Source organism: Hypoxylon fragiforme (assembly GCF_022984875.1).
Source record: "Hypoxylon fragiforme strain CBS 206.31 chromosome Unknown GGS25scaffold_1, whole genome shotgun sequence".
NCBI lineage: Eukaryota > Fungi > Ascomycota > Sordariomycetes > Xylariales > Hypoxylaceae > Hypoxylon > Hypoxylon fragiforme.
In genome coordinates this window covers 1,189,417-1,205,751 of record NW_026054756.1, presented here as the reverse complement: position 1 = coordinate 1,205,751, position 16,335 = coordinate 1,189,417, and the positions used below count along the sequence as shown (strand labels likewise).

General features: G+C 46.9%; 6 protein-coding genes across 6 annotated transcripts; all 6 read left to right on the top strand.

The window, feature by feature from the left end:
• Positions 1–165: 165 nt before the first annotated feature.
• Positions 166–1,813, top strand: GGS25DRAFT_468997 (NAD(P)-binding protein). The gene is made up of 2 exons (XM_049259117.1): positions 166–1,260; positions 1,389–1,813. The coding sequence occupies exons 1-2, from the start codon at positions 564–566 to the stop codon at positions 1,589–1,591; spliced, it is 900 nt and encodes a 299-aa protein (XP_049121147.1). The 5' UTR covers positions 166–563; the 3' UTR covers positions 1,592–1,813.
• Positions 1,814–2,639: 826 nt separating this feature from the next.
• On the top strand, positions 2,640–4,616 carry GGS25DRAFT_468995 (uncharacterized protein). Its single transcript, XM_049259116.1, has 2 exons — positions 2,640–2,948; positions 3,014–4,616. Exons 1-2 carry the CDS (start codon positions 2,858–2,860, stop codon positions 4,324–4,326), a joined length of 1,404 nt encoding a protein of 467 aa, XP_049121146.1. The 5' UTR covers positions 2,640–2,857; the 3' UTR covers positions 4,327–4,616.
• Positions 4,617–5,306: 690 nt separating this feature from the next.
• GGS25DRAFT_468993 (uncharacterized protein) lies at positions 5,307–6,901 on the top strand. Its single transcript, XM_049259115.1, has 3 exons — positions 5,307–5,767; positions 5,850–6,150; positions 6,212–6,901. Exons 1-3 carry the CDS (start codon positions 5,618–5,620, stop codon positions 6,769–6,771), a joined length of 1,011 nt encoding a protein of 336 aa, XP_049121145.1. The 5' UTR covers positions 5,307–5,617; the 3' UTR covers positions 6,772–6,901.
• Positions 6,902–7,901: 1,000 nt separating this feature from the next.
• Positions 7,902–9,824, top strand: GGS25DRAFT_468982 (gated mechanosensitive channel). The gene is made up of 5 exons (XM_049259114.1): positions 7,902–8,683; positions 8,746–8,946; positions 9,013–9,157; positions 9,226–9,339; positions 9,407–9,824. The coding sequence occupies exons 1-4, from the start codon at positions 8,520–8,522 to the stop codon at positions 9,283–9,285; spliced, it is 570 nt and encodes a 189-aa protein (XP_049121144.1). The 5' UTR covers positions 7,902–8,519; the 3' UTR covers positions 9,286–9,339; positions 9,407–9,824.
• A 189-nt stretch (positions 9,825–10,013) lies between these two features.
• GGS25DRAFT_468981 (uncharacterized protein) lies at positions 10,014–11,893 on the top strand. Its single transcript, XM_049259113.1, has 2 exons — positions 10,014–10,521; positions 10,589–11,893. Exons 1-2 carry the CDS (start codon positions 10,167–10,169, stop codon positions 11,785–11,787), a joined length of 1,554 nt encoding a protein of 517 aa, XP_049121143.1. The 5' UTR covers positions 10,014–10,166; the 3' UTR covers positions 11,788–11,893.
• A 2,306-nt stretch (positions 11,894–14,199) lies between these two features.
• Positions 14,200–15,972, top strand: GGS25DRAFT_468978 (uncharacterized protein). Its single transcript, XM_049259112.1, has 3 exons — positions 14,200–14,465; positions 14,543–15,050; positions 15,102–15,972. Exons 2-3 carry the CDS (start codon positions 14,725–14,727, stop codon positions 15,742–15,744), a joined length of 969 nt encoding a protein of 322 aa, XP_049121142.1. The 5' UTR covers positions 14,200–14,465; positions 14,543–14,724; the 3' UTR covers positions 15,745–15,972.
• The last annotated feature ends 363 nt before the right edge of the window (positions 15,973–16,335 follow it).

Here is a 16,335-nt window from a genome sequence, read left to right as displayed (position 1 = left end):
TATGGTGGTGTATGTGTACGAATATGCATTGATTCTCGGCCATTCCATAGGTAATTATTAGAAAAGACTAATAATTCAACGATATAATATGCATCACAGGTTCCGTGATAAGTTGGACTTACATACCTGCATATCAGATCTTATCAGATAACTATCCCTATCCCAGGATCCCGGCGGGGCTGTTTATCTGATCTGTCGTTGCCCCCTATGCACAATGCAGCTCGTAGATCCCTGTACTACATGAGATGAGAGCTACTGGGGACTCTTTACGTCACCACTCATTCGTAGTACAACTGTATGAACGAATCTTTAATATCAACTTTGCAAAAAATGGGTTATGCTACCTGGTATGACCTCACCGTTATGGACAATTTAAATACCCGTTGTTTACGAGTTGTAATAACTACCTAGTATGATATATCACTTCTCTATTATACGCAGGTACAGCTGTCTACCTTGTAAACCACCACCAACATCTAATTCCTTACTGATCTACTCTATATCCTAAGAATTATTATCTAAAACTCTTCCGGTAAAGATCGTCTACATTCACCTCCCCTAATATGGCAGACACACACCAATTTGACGCTCGAAAGCTTTTCGGCGTCGAAGACTTCGTAGCCGTAGTCACCGGCGGCGGGACCGGCATTGGGCTGATGGCCGCCCAAGCGCTCTCCGCCAACGGGGCCAAAGTGTACATCACCGGGCGGCGCAAAGAAGTCCTTGAGGACTCCGCTAAAAGCCACCAACCAGCACCAGGCGTCAGTAAGGGGCAGATTATCCCCATCGGACCGTGCGACGTGACGAGTAAAGACGACCTCGAGAAGCTGGTGGCGGAAATCGGGAAGCGGGAGAAGTGCATCAACCTACTAGTATGCAACGCGGGGATCGCGGGGCCCAAGGCGGAGCCCAAGGCCAGCGACGCGGACGACCTCAAGGCGCAGCTGTGGGACAACGAGGATCCGGCGGGGTGGAGCGAAAACTTCAACACCAACGTCACGGCCGTCTACTTCACGACCGTGGCGTTCCTGCCGCTGCTGCAGGCGGGCATTAGGCCCAAGGGCAAACTGGAGCCGTTCTCGACCTCGGTTATCACGATTTCGTCCATGTCGGGCATCATGAGCCGCCACGCGCAGGGGCATTTTTCGTATAACACGGCAAAGGGTGCTACGGTGCAACTGACGAAGCTCATGAGTGCGGAGTTTCAGAAGGCGCAGATCAGGGTTAATTCTATTGCGCCGGGGTATTTCCCTAGCGAGAGTGAGTTCTTCCTTTCTGGGGTTTTGTAACCCTTCGTGCACTTGCTTCTACATGATTCCGCCTACCCAAGAACTAGTTCTCGGGATTAGTCCCATGCAATATTTACTAATCTTGCATATCCATTATAGTGACCGCAAAGGAGAGCGACGAGAACCAAAAAAGCTATGTGCCGCCCGAGACAATCCAGGATAAAGGGCACGTTCCATTGATGAGAGCAGGGCGCGAGGAGGAGATGGGCATGACTGTTCTGTACCTTGCCAAGAACCAGTATGTCAACGGGGAGATTATCGCTGTCGATGGCGGTGTCTTGAACGTCTTAGGGGGTCGGTAAAATGACTCGATCGATCAAAGAGCTAATGCTCCAATTCAGAGTGTTAGTATAAAATAATTCTACATTTAGAATCTATTAGACGGTAATGGAGTTCTATATTAGGTCCGTCATCTGGGGGGCTAGATAAAATAGGATATTAATTATCTCATGTTGATATAGATATCCTCCGGTATTAAATACTGATAATATGAATAACAAATCGCTTGTCGGTATGGCCTATGAGATGTTTTTGTACTAATCTCCATAGGTAGTCTCAAATCTGCTCTGTGATAATCGGCCTCGACTTCTAAGGCATTGATCGTATAGGGAGCTGAAGCTCCATGAGCTAGCCTTAACCGAATACTCACGATGACTAGTAGACGTCAGAAGTGACTTTCCCGTACATGGGCTATTTAGTCTGGGCTTAGCGAACACTAGAGTTTGAACGTTGGCAGTTTTGATGGGCTAGTTGCATTATGCATATTCCACTGTAGCGTCGACGCATCATCAACGCTGAGTCAACGAATTTGACGTTCCTGTTTCTCTTCTTCAGGCATACGGGCCGTCTTATGGTGGTCAGGCATGCTTAGTCAATGCCTCATATATCCCTAGCGCATGACTTCACGCTGCTCATAATAATTGTGCTTTCTATAGAATCAGTAGTGGATTGTTGAAACATGCGGTACGTTCGTACGCTCTATCTTGTCGTCGTATGTTACCCAGACGGCTCACTAAATTCAGCTCAGAGCTTTGCCTAGGTACGCCATAGCTGTGCCAAGATTCCCTGGATATCGCTAGATCTACCGGGTCAGGGCACTCTTCGGTTCTTTAGTTGCAGCTGGATACTACAATTGCGTATAAATATTCTATTAAAATATTCTGTTACAAAGAGGATACAAAGAGGATAGCCCGAGTAAGAGGACGCTACAGCTTCTCCGGAGACATAAAGGTGTTGATAAGATAGAATAGAATAAACCATGTAGGAGATGCAGTGCACTATAAATAGTTAAATGGGAAGTGAGTGGATTCCGGCGATCCAGGCAGTTGACAGGCTTGTACAATACATACATGTACCTCTTAGGGTTACCTGGGCTATCCCTGCCCACTTCTAATAGCTAACCTTAGGGTGTTACGTAATTCCACCTTGACTCATTTGGAATCGCAATCCTCTTCAATTCCTTCAACCCCTTCAACTTGATTCAAATAGTTTCACTTTCCACTCACCGATAAGCATTTCTCTTCTTTTCGCTAGCAGTCGAGACAGGTTCTTCACAACCCTCAACTGTTATGCCGAAGAAAAGACATAATAATCAATATTCCAAACCCCCTTCAGTAGCTCCCCCGTCTCTAAGCTTGTCCTCTTCATCGAGGGCATCCGGTGAGTTTATCTTTTGTAAACCCCCCACATCCATCATGATCACAACCCTAATAGCCATCGCTCAGAACAGAATGAGCGCTCAGTCAACCAGATCCTAGCAGATCTGCGACGGACTGCCCCGAGGCCAACCGGTGTTTCTCAAAACAATGTTGCCATTGCCACTCCCACCGTCCACCCTTCAATCCGCGACATTCTTCAGATCCCCGAGGTACCCGCTCCAAGACCCCGAAGGCCTCAACGCCGGGATGCCAATGGCCGACGAATACCACCGGGTCCTCCACCACCACGGAGTTGGACATCACTATCCCAGTCGCAACCGACTTTCCGAGACTTCAAAACGGACAAAAAACGGCAGAGACAGCACTGGCCTTTACCGGGTGCTTATGCGCCCAAGCCGGGCAGTCTCGTGGGCGAGGTGCTCGGAAGAATTGTAATGGACTGGGATCAACAACGACATTGGAACCAGTTCTACTTTTATACACTACCAAGCCATCTCAGGACAGCGCTACTTGGCTATATTTTGGATTTTTATGAGCCCGGACTTTCCGTCGCGGATTTGCGACTGGTTCTTACTGGGCCAGCGGATAGTGAGTTTGAAGAGTATGACGTAGAGAAGCCCGATCTAGACCTGATGAACTCGGACATAAGCTGCCTAGACTTGAGCTTTTCCGTCGGAAAGTCTCTTAAGTTAAAGAAATTGACCGAGTTTCTCTTTCCTCCCGATGCTACAATCGAGTCTCATGTACAAGAGTCTTGGGACACATCGGAGCCCGTTTTTGGGCCGACTAAACTCCTACCAAATTTAACACAACTCTCGCTAGCGATCGAACCCGGAACTTGGTGTGCCGTTTCTTGGAAACAACTTCTCACCTTGGCTAACAAGTTGCCCACTCTTACGCACCTTAACTTGTCCGGCTGGCCCCAGCCTTCTCTGACAGGTAGTATCAGAGAGCCAGGTTCCCGAACAACTGTCGAGGATAATAATAGCTATGATTGGTCGGAGGCGATCATGGTGCTGAAGCGTTTAAGCAAAGCGCTATATAGCCTGGAGTACCTAGATTTGACTGGCTGTGTGAATTGGGCCCCAGCGCTGAAGGCAGAGTCCGACGGGGAGTTTGTTGACTGGGTGCGCGATTGGGGAAAGATTACGATGTTAAGGCTTCGCTCAAGCTACGCGCTTTCGGATGAGCACACCGATGGCAATGTCTTTCAGTTTGCGGACTGGATTGACATTGCAACAGCTGTTGAGAAACACATTATAGCACAGAGGGCCGGAAGGGGACGTTGGATAACGGTGGAGAAGGAGACCCTGACGGAGAGCGCGAAGGCGGTTTTGGAAGGCCCGCCGCCATCGTACCTTAGTATCAGGGTGCACTAAGCGCACCATGGTATACTATAAAAAGCGATGAGTTGTCTTAGGATACCTCTAATGGGCTTTCCCTTGGTACCGAGGTATCTACTATCTCAAGACTCAGATTGGATGGTTAGGTACCCAGGGAGATGGGTTGATAGTCTCATGTGCACCGCACAAACAAATCTTACATAGTTAGTTAGATACCTACATATTACTTCCTTCAGTTCAAATGTTAGACTACCCTGTTTCATGCAATTCCAAGCCTGGGTGTCCATAGGTCTAGGCTCTTTGGAACATTCTGAGTCATCCATAGGCTTTGTCTTGAAATAACATTAGTTACATACAACAAACATAGCCTCAACTAAACTCACCACCTCTTCTTAAGTTAGTCACTTTTTTTTTAAACGCCCAACCCAACCCCCCTACCCGCGAAGCAAGCAGTTTCAAGAACCTGCCAAGCAAGAGCATCGTGTGGCTGCTAGAGTCCCTTTTAAGAAGACGCCCATGCCCCTTGCTAGCGTTCATCAGATGCAGTTAGTTATCGATAAGCTTTTGTACTAGGTTAGTTAACTAGTTATGGGGAACCTGTTTGGACCCTTGGAACTACATAGTTAACGGTGTGTTGTGTAGTTAGGTACCTATGACGCAAGGCCGATCACGAACCAATCACCGCCGCGGACCTGGACTAAAGCAGGCAAAGAACTTAGCCCTGTGACGCCATGTTCCTAGCCACTCGAATACCGTCCGTTGTATGTAAACCGGTGATGGTTTCTGTAGCAAGCGTGTTGGGAGTCACGTATGTATTGTAGGTACGCAAGGGAATGAATGAGTATGTTATAGTAGTACCTATGCACATAATATGTACATACGTATGCCGAGCAAAAAAACAGGTACCAACCCAATAGGTAGGGCTTCCCATGGGATGTTGCAACGATCTTGAAAGAAGCGTCTGGCGAATGAACACTAGCTAGCTACCTACGTTACGAGAAAAAAAAAAAGAGATTGTTGTACATACATACATGTAGTTAGAACAAGGGCCCCATTGTTTCCCTGATTGTGTATGCGAACCAATATAACAAGTTAGTTACCACATCGGCCATTCTTTTGTTCTTCGTCTTAAAAGGCCTTCGTCATTTATTAAAGTTGTTGTTGTCTACTAAAATCTTGTTAACCAAGAAAAAAAAACAGAACAGCTCCCATTTGATCTTCTGTTTTATAGAAATTTTTCTACACCTCCTAATTTTCGAGAACACTACCAACCCAAGCAACTCTGAAATACCTATTCTTGATATATATTTTTGAGCCATACGCGACAATGGTTCTCATCAAGGACGGAAGGCTTCGGCCTGCGGCCGTGATAATCCCACTCATCCTTTCGATCGCGGGTTTCGTGCTGGGGATGGTCGCGCTCTTCGCCGGTACTGGATCGCAACAGCGAGCGCTGGAAGACTACCACCTTATCGCCGTATGTACACATCACTCGTGAATATATAATCATGAGAAGCTACTGCTATATCCTTTACCTATATATACTAACTTGATTCTAGATTAATATGTCCACTTTTGGCCATGACATCGTACCTACCTCAACAACATCCGGCTCCCAGCCGACGGCAACCTCTCTTTGGAGCCAGATCGAAAGCGGGCTCGGTGAAATCGGCGACGAGATCACGGACGAGCTGAACGACATCCGAAACGACCTCGCGGACCGACTCGCACAAGAACTCGGCATCTCGCAGTGGTACAGTCTGCACGTCATGACGGCATGCGAGGGCAACTTCGCGCCCAATGCCACTTCGGCAGGTGCCTGGTACAACACCACCAACTGCACCGCACAGTCGACGGGAGGTATGTAACCCCCCATGCTGCCATAATCTCGCGAAGCATTGAGCTAACATGTAGGCACTAGTCCAATTCAACCTCACCGACGTGATCCAGAAAGAACTCGACGCGGGCCCGCTCAACATCAGCGCCTCGCTAATCCCGATCCCCGACTCGATCCAAGAAGCCATCGACTACCTCAACAGCTTCCTGCTCGCCGTCTTCATCCTCTTCGTCGTCGGCAGCGGGCTCTCGGGCCTTTCCTTCCTTTCCTGCATCGGCGTCCTGACCCTACGACGCAACGCCATCGGAAAGGGTGCTATCGTCATCAACCTCGTCCTCGCCGCGCTCGCGACGCTCTCCTTCGCCATCGGAAGCGCCATCGCAACGGGCATCTCCAAGAAGGGGGTCTCTGAGATCAACAACGCAGGCGACGACGTAGGCATCTCGGCAATCGAGGGCACCAAGTTCATGATCATCGCCTGGGTCGCGTTCGCCGTCATGTTCGTGACGACGGCGTTCTGGAGTCTCTCGTGCTGCCTCCCGCGCCGAGGTTCGGGTGGGTCAGCGGCATATGGAGAAAAGGGGACCCGAGAGAGCACGGATAGCAACCGTGGCCTGCTAGGGTTCTTCCGGCGAAAGCATTGAGGGGACTGCTGACTGTGGCGGCTGTGGATTAACTTGCAAGGAAGAAAGGGAGGGGAGTTTTGATTGAAAAATATTATGATTGACAGGTGCGGCGGCGGCGTTGAATTTTCATGATACCATGGCTTTTTTTCTTTTTTTTGCCGCAGCATTGTTAGATGATTCCTAGGTTAGATTAGTACGTTGATCAAGTTCTCGGTCCACGCTGGTAGGAACTTTTAGTAGGTACTGAATGATACGAAATGCCATTCTTGGCATTATTCCACGATCCCTCTCGTTATCTTCCATTAGTATACGAGTATTTACCTACTCGTTGGTATAAGGATGCATGTGGTCCTTATCTATGTATGTGAGTAAATCAAGAAGTTTAGATGTTGTTCTTGGATTTAATCTGTGCCTAGTAGATCGACGGTGGGCCAAATCAATTGAAACCGCCAACCCGCCAAAACATTAAAAATATTGATTATATAAGCACAAGGTACAAGGCTCGCCATACAAATTTATATGGTAACAGATGTACCTTTACAAGGAGGAATAATGCTACATAACCTACCATATACCACCATATATACCATCTTATATACCATCTTATATACCGCCATCAAAGACTATAGATATTTGATAAAACTTATTCTGAATAGTCAATATATATACACAATTAATTAGAGAGGTAAAAAGCAGCTGAACAACAGCTGAACAACAGCTCAACAACAGCTCAACAACGGGTCAACAACAGCTCAACAACAGCTGAACAACAGCCCAATTACATAGGTGGCTAGGTATGTATTTAGGTGCCTACGTATGCTACAAGCCTCTAAGATACCTCCTAAACAGCTACTTAAGCAGCTAGAGGCTAGAATAACAACTACAGAGACCTTCAGGGCTGTTGTTGACCCGTTGTTGACCCATTGTTGAGCTGTTGTTGACCCGTTGTTGAGCTGTTGTTGACCCGTTGTTGAGCTGTTGTTCAGCCGTTGTTCAGCCGTTGTTCAGCCGTTGTTTACCTATTTTATTAATTATATATATATATTGACTATTCAGAATAAGTTTTGTCAAATATCCAAAGTCTTTAATGGTGGTATATATGGTGTGGGCGCAAGGTACATTTATTACCACATAAATTTGTAAGATAAGCCGTGTACCACGTGCTTTTTTTTGATGTTTTGGCGGGTTGGCGGTTTCGTTGATATGGCGCACCTTAAGATCGCGTGAGCGTCGCATCGTTTACCACTTGCCCGAGATAAGGGTGGGATATTCAGTACTTGCATGAGATCTGAGGCCATGACGTCGATCCCACCCACCATGCAATTCAGCAACCTCAAATAGAAAGTTTCAAAGTCGAAGGATGGTGGACTAATCCTAATAAAGTTTCAATCTTCCATCTGCTCTTTCCCTTTATTGGGCGTTTTGCATTATCCCTAGTTCTTGGTGTTCCCCACACAAGAGCACCTGAGCTGGCTGGCTACCTAGGCAAGCGCAGTTTATCATAAACTTTACCATCAACTTCAGCGCCCACGCAGCTGCCATGAGGGGGCAAGTGGGTTAGGGGTTGACTGTTGGGTATATGAATTGCATATGAATCTGTGTCACCCAAAACTCTCATATTCTACTCTCACATCCAACATTCGAAAACTAATACCCCTAAAGTTATCTATATGTCTTTATATATTCACTTACCTCACATATAGCTGAATACCTAGGTACATACCTACCTGTATATTTAGTACGCCTTTCTCCAGATTAGACTCACGATGCCTACCCCTCCATGGGTCCGTGACGAAGAGGCCGCAGAGGCGGCGGAAGAGGAGAGACGGACCTTGCTACAAGAAGGCGAAGTGAAGGCGCGGAAAGTCTTTTCCGGTTTCGTTGATTTCGCCTTCTCCGGCAACATTCTCGAAATCGCCTTTGGCTTGATGTTAGTATACCAAGTAGTTCTTCAACCGTGGGTACGATTCCATTAACCACTTGTCTGGGCAGTCTAGCAACAGCATTTACGGCTGTTACCACCTCCCTCGTGAGCGATATCCTTCTCCCACCACTCTCGGTAATCCTCCCTTTGCGAAGGAACATGAACGAAAAGTTCGCGGTATTGAGGCCCGGACCGAACTACAACAACGAGCACGGCTACAACACCTTAAAGCAAGCGCAGAGTGACGGGGCTATCATTCTGGCTTACGGGTATGGCGTATTGAACGGTTTCGTTGCCGATTGAGAGCTTGCGAATATTAATTCAGTGTCTGCTAGTGTATTCATCAATCGCGTCATCAACTTCTTAGGCGTTGGCCTTGCGCTTTACGGCATAGCAAGTCTATACCAGGCCGTGTCGCACGATCCCATCATCAAGCACACTGTAAAATGTCGATACTGTAAAAAACGTGTTAGCGAGAAGGTTCGTAATACCATCCCTCATCCCCTGGCCAACAGCTGGAGTTACGCAAGCCTGACTATCTGGAACAGGCAATCCGGTGCGTAAATTGCACTAGCTGGCTTGACGGGCGAGAAGAGCGAATGCATTGAATGATGGGCCACGGGCCACTAGGTAATTCGGCTAGCACTGGGTCGAATATCAAGGTATTGTGAATATCAGAAACTGTCCGCGGAGGTGTGGGCATTGTCCAGAGTACTAATACTCTGGCAGATTACTGAAAAAACGTCAGTGTTTTTAGATTGATCATTCCGGCCGGTTGGGACATTGGTCCAGTAACTAGTATCAGCGTGATAGAAGAGCTAAAGACATGGTGGATATACCCGGTAGGTCCTGGCCGCGTTCCCAAAACTAGGAGTCCGGTGGTGACCTCAGAATGTCTTGAATCTGGATCGGACAAACCCATAGCCAATGCGATTTGTAAATAATGGAACATCGATCACTGACTATCCTCAAACTCGGTAAATCGGTACGCTGGCACGTCATGGTGTTTGAAGTTGTGCAGTATCTACATAACATACGTATTGTAAATGCGTAGGCAGATTGAAAAGAGAGAAACGAAATGGATCAGATAAAAGTTGATATTTTTAGGGACATGTACCTCAGTACCCAATCAATTCGTTGACCTTGACGATTCACCGGCCAAACTGCTCCGGTACTTTAGCGATTGTGGGGCCCATCTTATCGATCGGGTACGTTCCCAGTTAAGCGGTGGGCACCCGTTCAAGCTAAGGCACTCTATTGGTAGGTACGTACCTTAAGTTCCGTACCAGCAGCCAAGTTTTTAATGCTCGAGGCGAAACTACACCATGTATGATGTCATCATATGAAATATCAAAGAGTACTAGGTATACATACTTCGTCTAGTGTTTCGTCTGAAATTCTATCTTAATATTAAAATGTCCCGAGTCAGGTCACATTTCTCGTGTACCTATTTTTCCAAGGCTCCTTTTTATTGTTTCCTTAGTCAATAATGTCTAATGAGCCTGATATTCCGTCTTACGACCTACAACAATCAGTAACAGATACTCCGTTACGATCACAACAACAACAACAACGGCAACGGCAACAGGAGCAAGGGGAGCAGCAAGAGCAGCAACAAGAGCCCCTTGATGGCGAATCCGGACGACGTCGTTCGAGTTCTGACCCGGTTGGTCGAGGTCGTCAGAGACCAGGCCTAGCAATATTACGACCTCGTAGGGGAACAAATGGCTCTACCCTGTCCCAAATTCCTGAGAATGCGAGACCTATGAGTACTGCTCTCTTCAATTCTCCAAAAAGACGCACCGAAATCGATGAAAATCTGGCCGATATACTTGACGTAATCGGTAAGCCTCATATATCATACTCCAAACATTTTCAGGGGCAAAGCTAATTACCCACCACTGCCCTTAGACCCTGAAGTGTCTATGTTAAACAATGTTACCAATATCCAAAACTCACTTTTTGTACCCTCCCTCGGGAGATTTATTAACCGTCGCCCAACGTACCAGCTTTCGGTAGCGCCTGAGCAACCAAGAATTCGAGAAGAAAAGGGCGAAGGCGAGGGCGAGGGCGAGGGCGAAGAGGAACAGTTTAATTTTGATCACGCTGTTATTCCCGATGGTGTGTTTCTAGAGGGTTGGACCGACGAGGAGAAGGCCGAGTTAAACGATTACGTACGGCATATGTTGCATTCGCGGCGATCCAAGTTTAAACGGAACATGAGAGCCTTCGGTCAATACGTCAAGAAGCCACTCGGTTTCTTCGTGACACTTTACGCCACGCTCATTACTTTGTTCGGTCTGGCCTGGGTCCTGTTTCTAATCGGGTGGATTTACGTCGGCGAAGAACAACTTTACATTATCAACGTCATCGACAACGTGCTAGTAGCCCTATTCGCCGTCGTGGGTGATGGCCTCGCACCATTTCGCGCCGTCGATACATACCATATGGCCTATATAGCTCGTTACCATCGTTTGACGTGGAAGTTACGAGAAAAAAAGCGCATGGGGAATTTGCGCGACAAGAACGACCTGCCGACGAATGAGGATCTTGAAGCGGCCCGTGATGAGCTTTCTGTTCTCACGCCACAACAGCAGGCTCGATTGGTGCATCACCAAACCAAGTTTGCCAAGTCCCATACATTTTACAAGCCGCACGAGACCAAAACGCACTTCGCGTTTCCACTCAACCTCCTAGTCACCATCGTGACTTTGTTAGACATGCACTCGTGTTTACAGATCGCTCTGGGAGCAACTACGTGGGGCATTGATTGGCATACGAGACCAATGGCGATAACGGCGACGATCCTCTGCTGCTCCATCGCCGTCAACATTACAGCAGGAATCTTGATCAGTGTGGGCAGCCGGCGTACGCGTAAGAAGGACGTTGTTGAGCGCATGTTCCGTCAGGATCTGACACGCGAGGCATTCGACAAGCTGCGGTCACGCGGCGAGAAACAAGGCAATACCGAGAAGGAACTGAAGGCGAAAAAGGCATTAGAGCAGGCGCCCCAAAACGAAGCAAATGATGACACAAAGAGTGAAGAGATTAGAGGTGTCCCCATAGAGAGCGGCAAGGAACAAAGATACCCAGACAATACCGGAACCTAGGTATACAGGTTAATGTCTAATGAACTAAATTTACTATGTTTTGGAATATACCTTTTGAAGAATAGAAGCCTTAGTTTTAGCAATACACCATTCGCAGAATTATAAAGATGGCGTCAGCACACAGAACACTTACGCGTTCCTCCCGCTATGGATTGGAATCAGTAGTCAGAGATTCGGTCTGTGCCTAAGCTAATTTGGTCAGAACTTATGTCGGTTGCCTCTTCCCTGTTATCGGGGGCTTTCGTAAGTATGGATTTGCATACAACTTGGGTGGGCAATCTAGGATCAGATTGTAGACTTGAGGTTTTGATCCAAAATGAAGGCACTTGGCCTTGATGTTTAACATGGCTATGAAATATGCCAGGTACCACCTATGTAGTATATGATAGATGCTGCGATGCACGTACAAGGTCAGGGGTCATCGTTCAAGTTCTCCTGCAGGGCTGATGTGGCGGGGTACAGCCATTCAGGGGTATTGGTACCGAGCCACGCTCACGAGAACCAGCCCTAGTAACCAACTTCAGTGATGTACTGCGGATAGTCATCTGTTTGACGTCCAACTAGGGAACACGATGCAACTTTGAATCCTTAAATTCTCGGTATATCTAATTGACTTAACATATAATAATCATGGTTTAGTTGGAGCTTCGCATCTATCAAAATCCGCTGTGTATGTGAGTTTCATCAGCGGCCCCAGAGGAGGATGACAAGTTCGCTTTAATGTCGGGGAAAGGAGATGGATGTTGAAAGCAGTCAATATCTAGTTTTCATTTACATTGTATAGAATGATGTTATTCAGGCCCCATCATCTTCCACATATTCACCCAGAGTTCGTGTGACAAGCGAGAACACTTCACTTCATGTTAGGAGTATCTTATTGTCACTTTAAAGCACTTGTTTGTATCATACCATTGTTAACGATGGCTAGACTATTCACTTTGTCACCATTAAATTAATGGAAATTAGGCTAGAACCATGATACAAGTAATATGTACATTAGACCCCTAGCCCATCATTCAGACAAAGGGATTATACTTGGACAACATCCTTATGGTTGCTAGCACCTAGGACCATGCTTTTGTTATCATGTTTATGGATGTGGGGTCAGATATCGACGACAAAGCCTCCCACGTATAGTGGCTAGAGGATAAATTTTCAGCACTTTACCTGTTCATCTACCTCATCACTCACCCATCATTCAATCATCACTCGCCTTCACTGCAAACACTTCCTGCAAGGTAAGAACATATAGGTATTAGCTCATATATAAAGTCAACCGTCGTACAAAATGGCATCCAACAAGCAAGAGTTCAAGACCTCCCAGGGTTCCTTCACCAAGTTTGAGCCTAAGCAGGAGGACTCTGCTACTCTTTACTACACCTACTCCAAGGGTCCCGATGACAAGCGGCAGGTGTACATGATCGACACCAACGGCCAAGTCAGTCCCACCGGCCTAAAATGGAACCCGAGTCCAGCACCGCAGTCATCGAAGGACAAGTTTGAGTTTTGGAGCGACGAAGAGGATGATGATGGTGATGAACCTGAGGTTTCGGAAGAGGAGGAGAAGAGGATCCAGGAGATGCTTGAGGCGGAGTACAAGCAGTTCATGGAGGACACTGGCTTGACCGAGGAGCAGTACGCGGAGTACATCGCTCACGTCGAGTCGTTTGGTGATGTCCCCTTGCGAGATGATTGGCGCCTCCCCAAACGCGAGGGGGAGTCTGATGATACGCAAGAAGAGGATGTTCCGTACTTTTCTGATTGATCGAAGTCTGTGGCATAACAGAACAAAATCACGGCCGCTGTGGGATTGAAATATTTCAAGATGGGTCCTTTTCAATCCTCTCTCTGGAGTATCCCAGCGAACACGACGAACTGAAAGGGCAATGAGTGCCCCTCTCTGACCCCCCCTTTTCTTATGTGATATGGAGGAAGGAATTTTGATATTGCGGTTCTAGTTTTCTGGTTGATTATTTCTTGCGTATATTATAAAGGTAGATATTTCCATTACAAATTCAAAAGCATCTGAATTACAATATGAATTGCTAAGAAAAGTGCTGTTCTACTTCTGCCGTCTATTAATAACGTTGAAGGAGCCTCCCGAACGTTAAGTCAGTTGAAGCACCCCTGTGCTGTAGGTACTTGGGTACCTAGCTAGTACCTAGTGTCCCACTACATAAACTTGATGCTAGCGTATAGAAAACGTGGGTTTGCCGAATTAGGAAAGAATACTGTCCCCTAATGGTTCTCATTGGCTCCCTTGACCAATCTCAAAGTTCACTAACCAAAGGCAATTTGATTTTATACAATCTAGTACAATCTAGAAATAGTAATGATCAGTAAGTGGTACTCCGTTTGGAACGGTAGAAGTTAATGCGTTGCGTTGAGAAGATTGAAGACTTACTAGTATCTACCGAAAATAGGACATCTAGGACATCAACCCCATTTATGTCCTTGAATCTCTTTTGCATCTCGCTTGGAAGGGCATGACTACCATGCAGGATTTCAAGTGCATATCTAATTGACAGCCTAGTACTTATTCAGTCAATACCCCGTCTGACAGCCCACTTCCAGGTTGTCAGACTACCCCTCTTTATTTATAGCTGAAAATATTAAGCATTATTCGACTTGTCCTTGATCAGGCTACCGGCCAGCCGAGCCTCCCGACTACATACCTAGTACATAACCCCCACCGCCCCTCCCTCTGCCTTCTATGTGAATACCTTCTCTTAACTCTAGAATCTACATACCCTAGGTAGCCTTGACCAAGGTCTTTCGAGTTGCAACTATCTTTGTTTCATGAGAACCATCTGCGTTTTATGAGAACCATCTGTGTTTTATGACAACCTACCTAGGCACTCCATTATATATATTACACCTCATCCAAGTATTAACCCAAATATAAATCCACACTCTCAGCCTCCCCCAAACTCCGAGATGCCTGATAGAGGAAACCGAAGAGACCGTATACCTAAGCCCCCGGCCCCGCAGTCAAATCCTTTGGCCGAAGGATTAGTCCTCTCTTTCGAGCACACGGACCTTAGAGGCTTGGACGAGGAAGGCGACAACATCGTTAAGGCTTTTAGGTCTATCGGATGCCCATGTCATAAATACAGTATCAAGAGCGAGCGGAGGGTGCAGGACAAGTTGAAAAGGTTCTTGGCTGAGGGAGCAACACCTCGAATTATCTATTTCCATGGGCATGGCAGATCATTGGATAATTCACTAACGTTCTCAAGCCATAAAAGCCGACAGGTCGGAGGGTAAGTTGCGGTTAACCACCTTTACAGAAGTCTTATGCTAACTTGTCGCAGGGAGAACTATCAAAAATTGCACTGGCAAGGCGTAGCGGATGTTATCATGGACGCGAAATGTCCTGTTCTCGTCATCCTCGACTGCTGCAATGCCGGCGCGGCAGCCGCGACTCCAGTAAACCTCCACTCTAACAGGTATCCTAAGGAGCTGATTGCTGCCACTAGCTGGGGGTTGAGTACTTCTGATAAGCTAGCCATTGCCCTATGCAACGTGCTTAAACCCTGGGCCGAAAGCTCCCGCTCCCGATCAGCTCGGAGTCTCCACGAGAGGATAAACAAGGAGCTCTCGGAATTGCGCACCAACGAGAAGAGGAGGGTTGAGAGTCGTATTGATCAGTTGAAGGATGACCTCGCTAAGACTAACCAAAGGATCGAGAAGCTGGAAGACAAACTGAAAAGTGCCAAAAGGGAGTTAAGACACCCTGAGAAGCTCAGAGACCGGAGGCGAAGGGAGCTGGAGAGTTCTCGGAGGGACTTGGAAAAGGAGATCGACAGACTGACTGAGAGAACTCAGTCTCAACGACAAAAGATAACTGAAAAGGAAGAAAGGCTTGCTAATCTTCGCAAGAGCATAGATTCCTACCGGCAGGCTCATCACAGTCGCTGGATGTCGATGAGGCAGGAGTGGGTACTTCAAAGATAACTCAAGACTGGGAATTGATCTAGGCACGGGGCTTCCTTCTGACATGGTTTTGCTTGATTTTTCATTATATCCAACCTTTTTTCTTGTTTTATGTTTTGCAGATATCCTTTCAACTTCAGATACCAGGTAGTGGCCTAGATTCAGACGGTCTGGTTGGCAGCTAATGTTTATGTTATGTTTAATACTAAGTACTGCTAATTCAATTCAGAATGCAATTCTCAGACAGTTCCTAGATACGTTTACCATCAGAATTTCATGCATGTTTAACACAATTAGAAACCTAAAGAGCAGGCGGAAGAGGGTCGAGATACCAACCGTTAGCAACGGCAAAAGGGGGATTTTCAGGAACTGACCCAACAAAGGCTAAGCCGTTTCGTATATAAAAAGCAAACTGACACTGAGAGCCACCGCGCCTCCACCCGTCGACTTAGATTAAGACACTGGTTTCCTGATTAGGAAGTTTCCCCTTTAGTTTGATGCGAGCCATTGGTGTCGATCACTCTCCCAATTGTCTTGAGCCTTCGAGTCGAGTCTCATTAGGCAAGGCTCGTGCAAGCCCCAATTGGAGTATCAATAGTCGTGGTACTTTTT

Bases quoted from the DNA above. Each gene is read 5' to 3' on its own strand.
- GGS25DRAFT_468997 (XM_049259117.1), top strand. From the start codon at position 564: ATGGCAGACACACACCAATTTGACGCTCGAAAGCTTTTCGGCGTCGAA. The intron at 1,261-1,388 runs GTGAGTTCTTCC...TATCCATTATAG, and splicing joins GGGGTATTTCCCTAGCGAGA to TGACCGCAAAGGAGAGCGAC.
- GGS25DRAFT_468995 (XM_049259116.1), top strand. From the start codon at position 2,858: ATGCCGAAGAAAAGACATAATAATCAATATTCCAAACCCCCTTCAGTA. The intron at 2,949-3,013 runs GTGAGTTTATCT...GCCATCGCTCAG, and splicing joins CTCTTCATCGAGGGCATCCG to AACAGAATGAGCGCTCAGTC.
- GGS25DRAFT_468993 (XM_049259115.1), top strand. From the start codon at position 5,618: ATGGTTCTCATCAAGGACGGAAGGCTTCGGCCTGCGGCCGTGATAATC. The intron at 5,768-5,849 runs GTATGTACACAT...ACTTGATTCTAG, and splicing joins AAGACTACCACCTTATCGCC to ATTAATATGTCCACTTTTGG. The intron at 6,151-6,211 runs GTATGTAACCCC...TGTAGGCACTAG, and splicing joins CACCGCACAGTCGACGGGAG to TCCAATTCAACCTCACCGAC.
- GGS25DRAFT_468982 (XM_049259114.1), top strand. From the start codon at position 8,520: ATGCCTACCCCTCCATGGGTCCGTGACGAAGAGGCCGCAGAGGCGGCG. The intron at 8,684-8,745 runs GTTAGTATACCA...TTGTCTGGGCAG, and splicing joins GAAATCGCCTTTGGCTTGAT to TCTAGCAACAGCATTTACGG. The intron at 9,158-9,225 runs GTTCGTAATACC...TATCTGGAACAG, and splicing joins AAAAACGTGTTAGCGAGAAG to GCAATCCGGTGCGTAAATTG.
- GGS25DRAFT_468981 (XM_049259113.1), top strand. From the start codon at position 10,167: ATGTCTAATGAGCCTGATATTCCGTCTTACGACCTACAACAATCAGTA. The intron at 10,522-10,588 runs GTAAGCCTCATA...CACTGCCCTTAG, and splicing joins CGATATACTTGACGTAATCG to ACCCTGAAGTGTCTATGTTA.
- GGS25DRAFT_468978 (XM_049259112.1), top strand. From the start codon at position 14,725: ATGCCTGATAGAGGAAACCGAAGAGACCGTATACCTAAGCCCCCGGCC. The intron at 15,051-15,101 runs GTAAGTTGCGGT...AACTTGTCGCAG, and splicing joins AAAAGCCGACAGGTCGGAGG to GGAGAACTATCAAAAATTGC.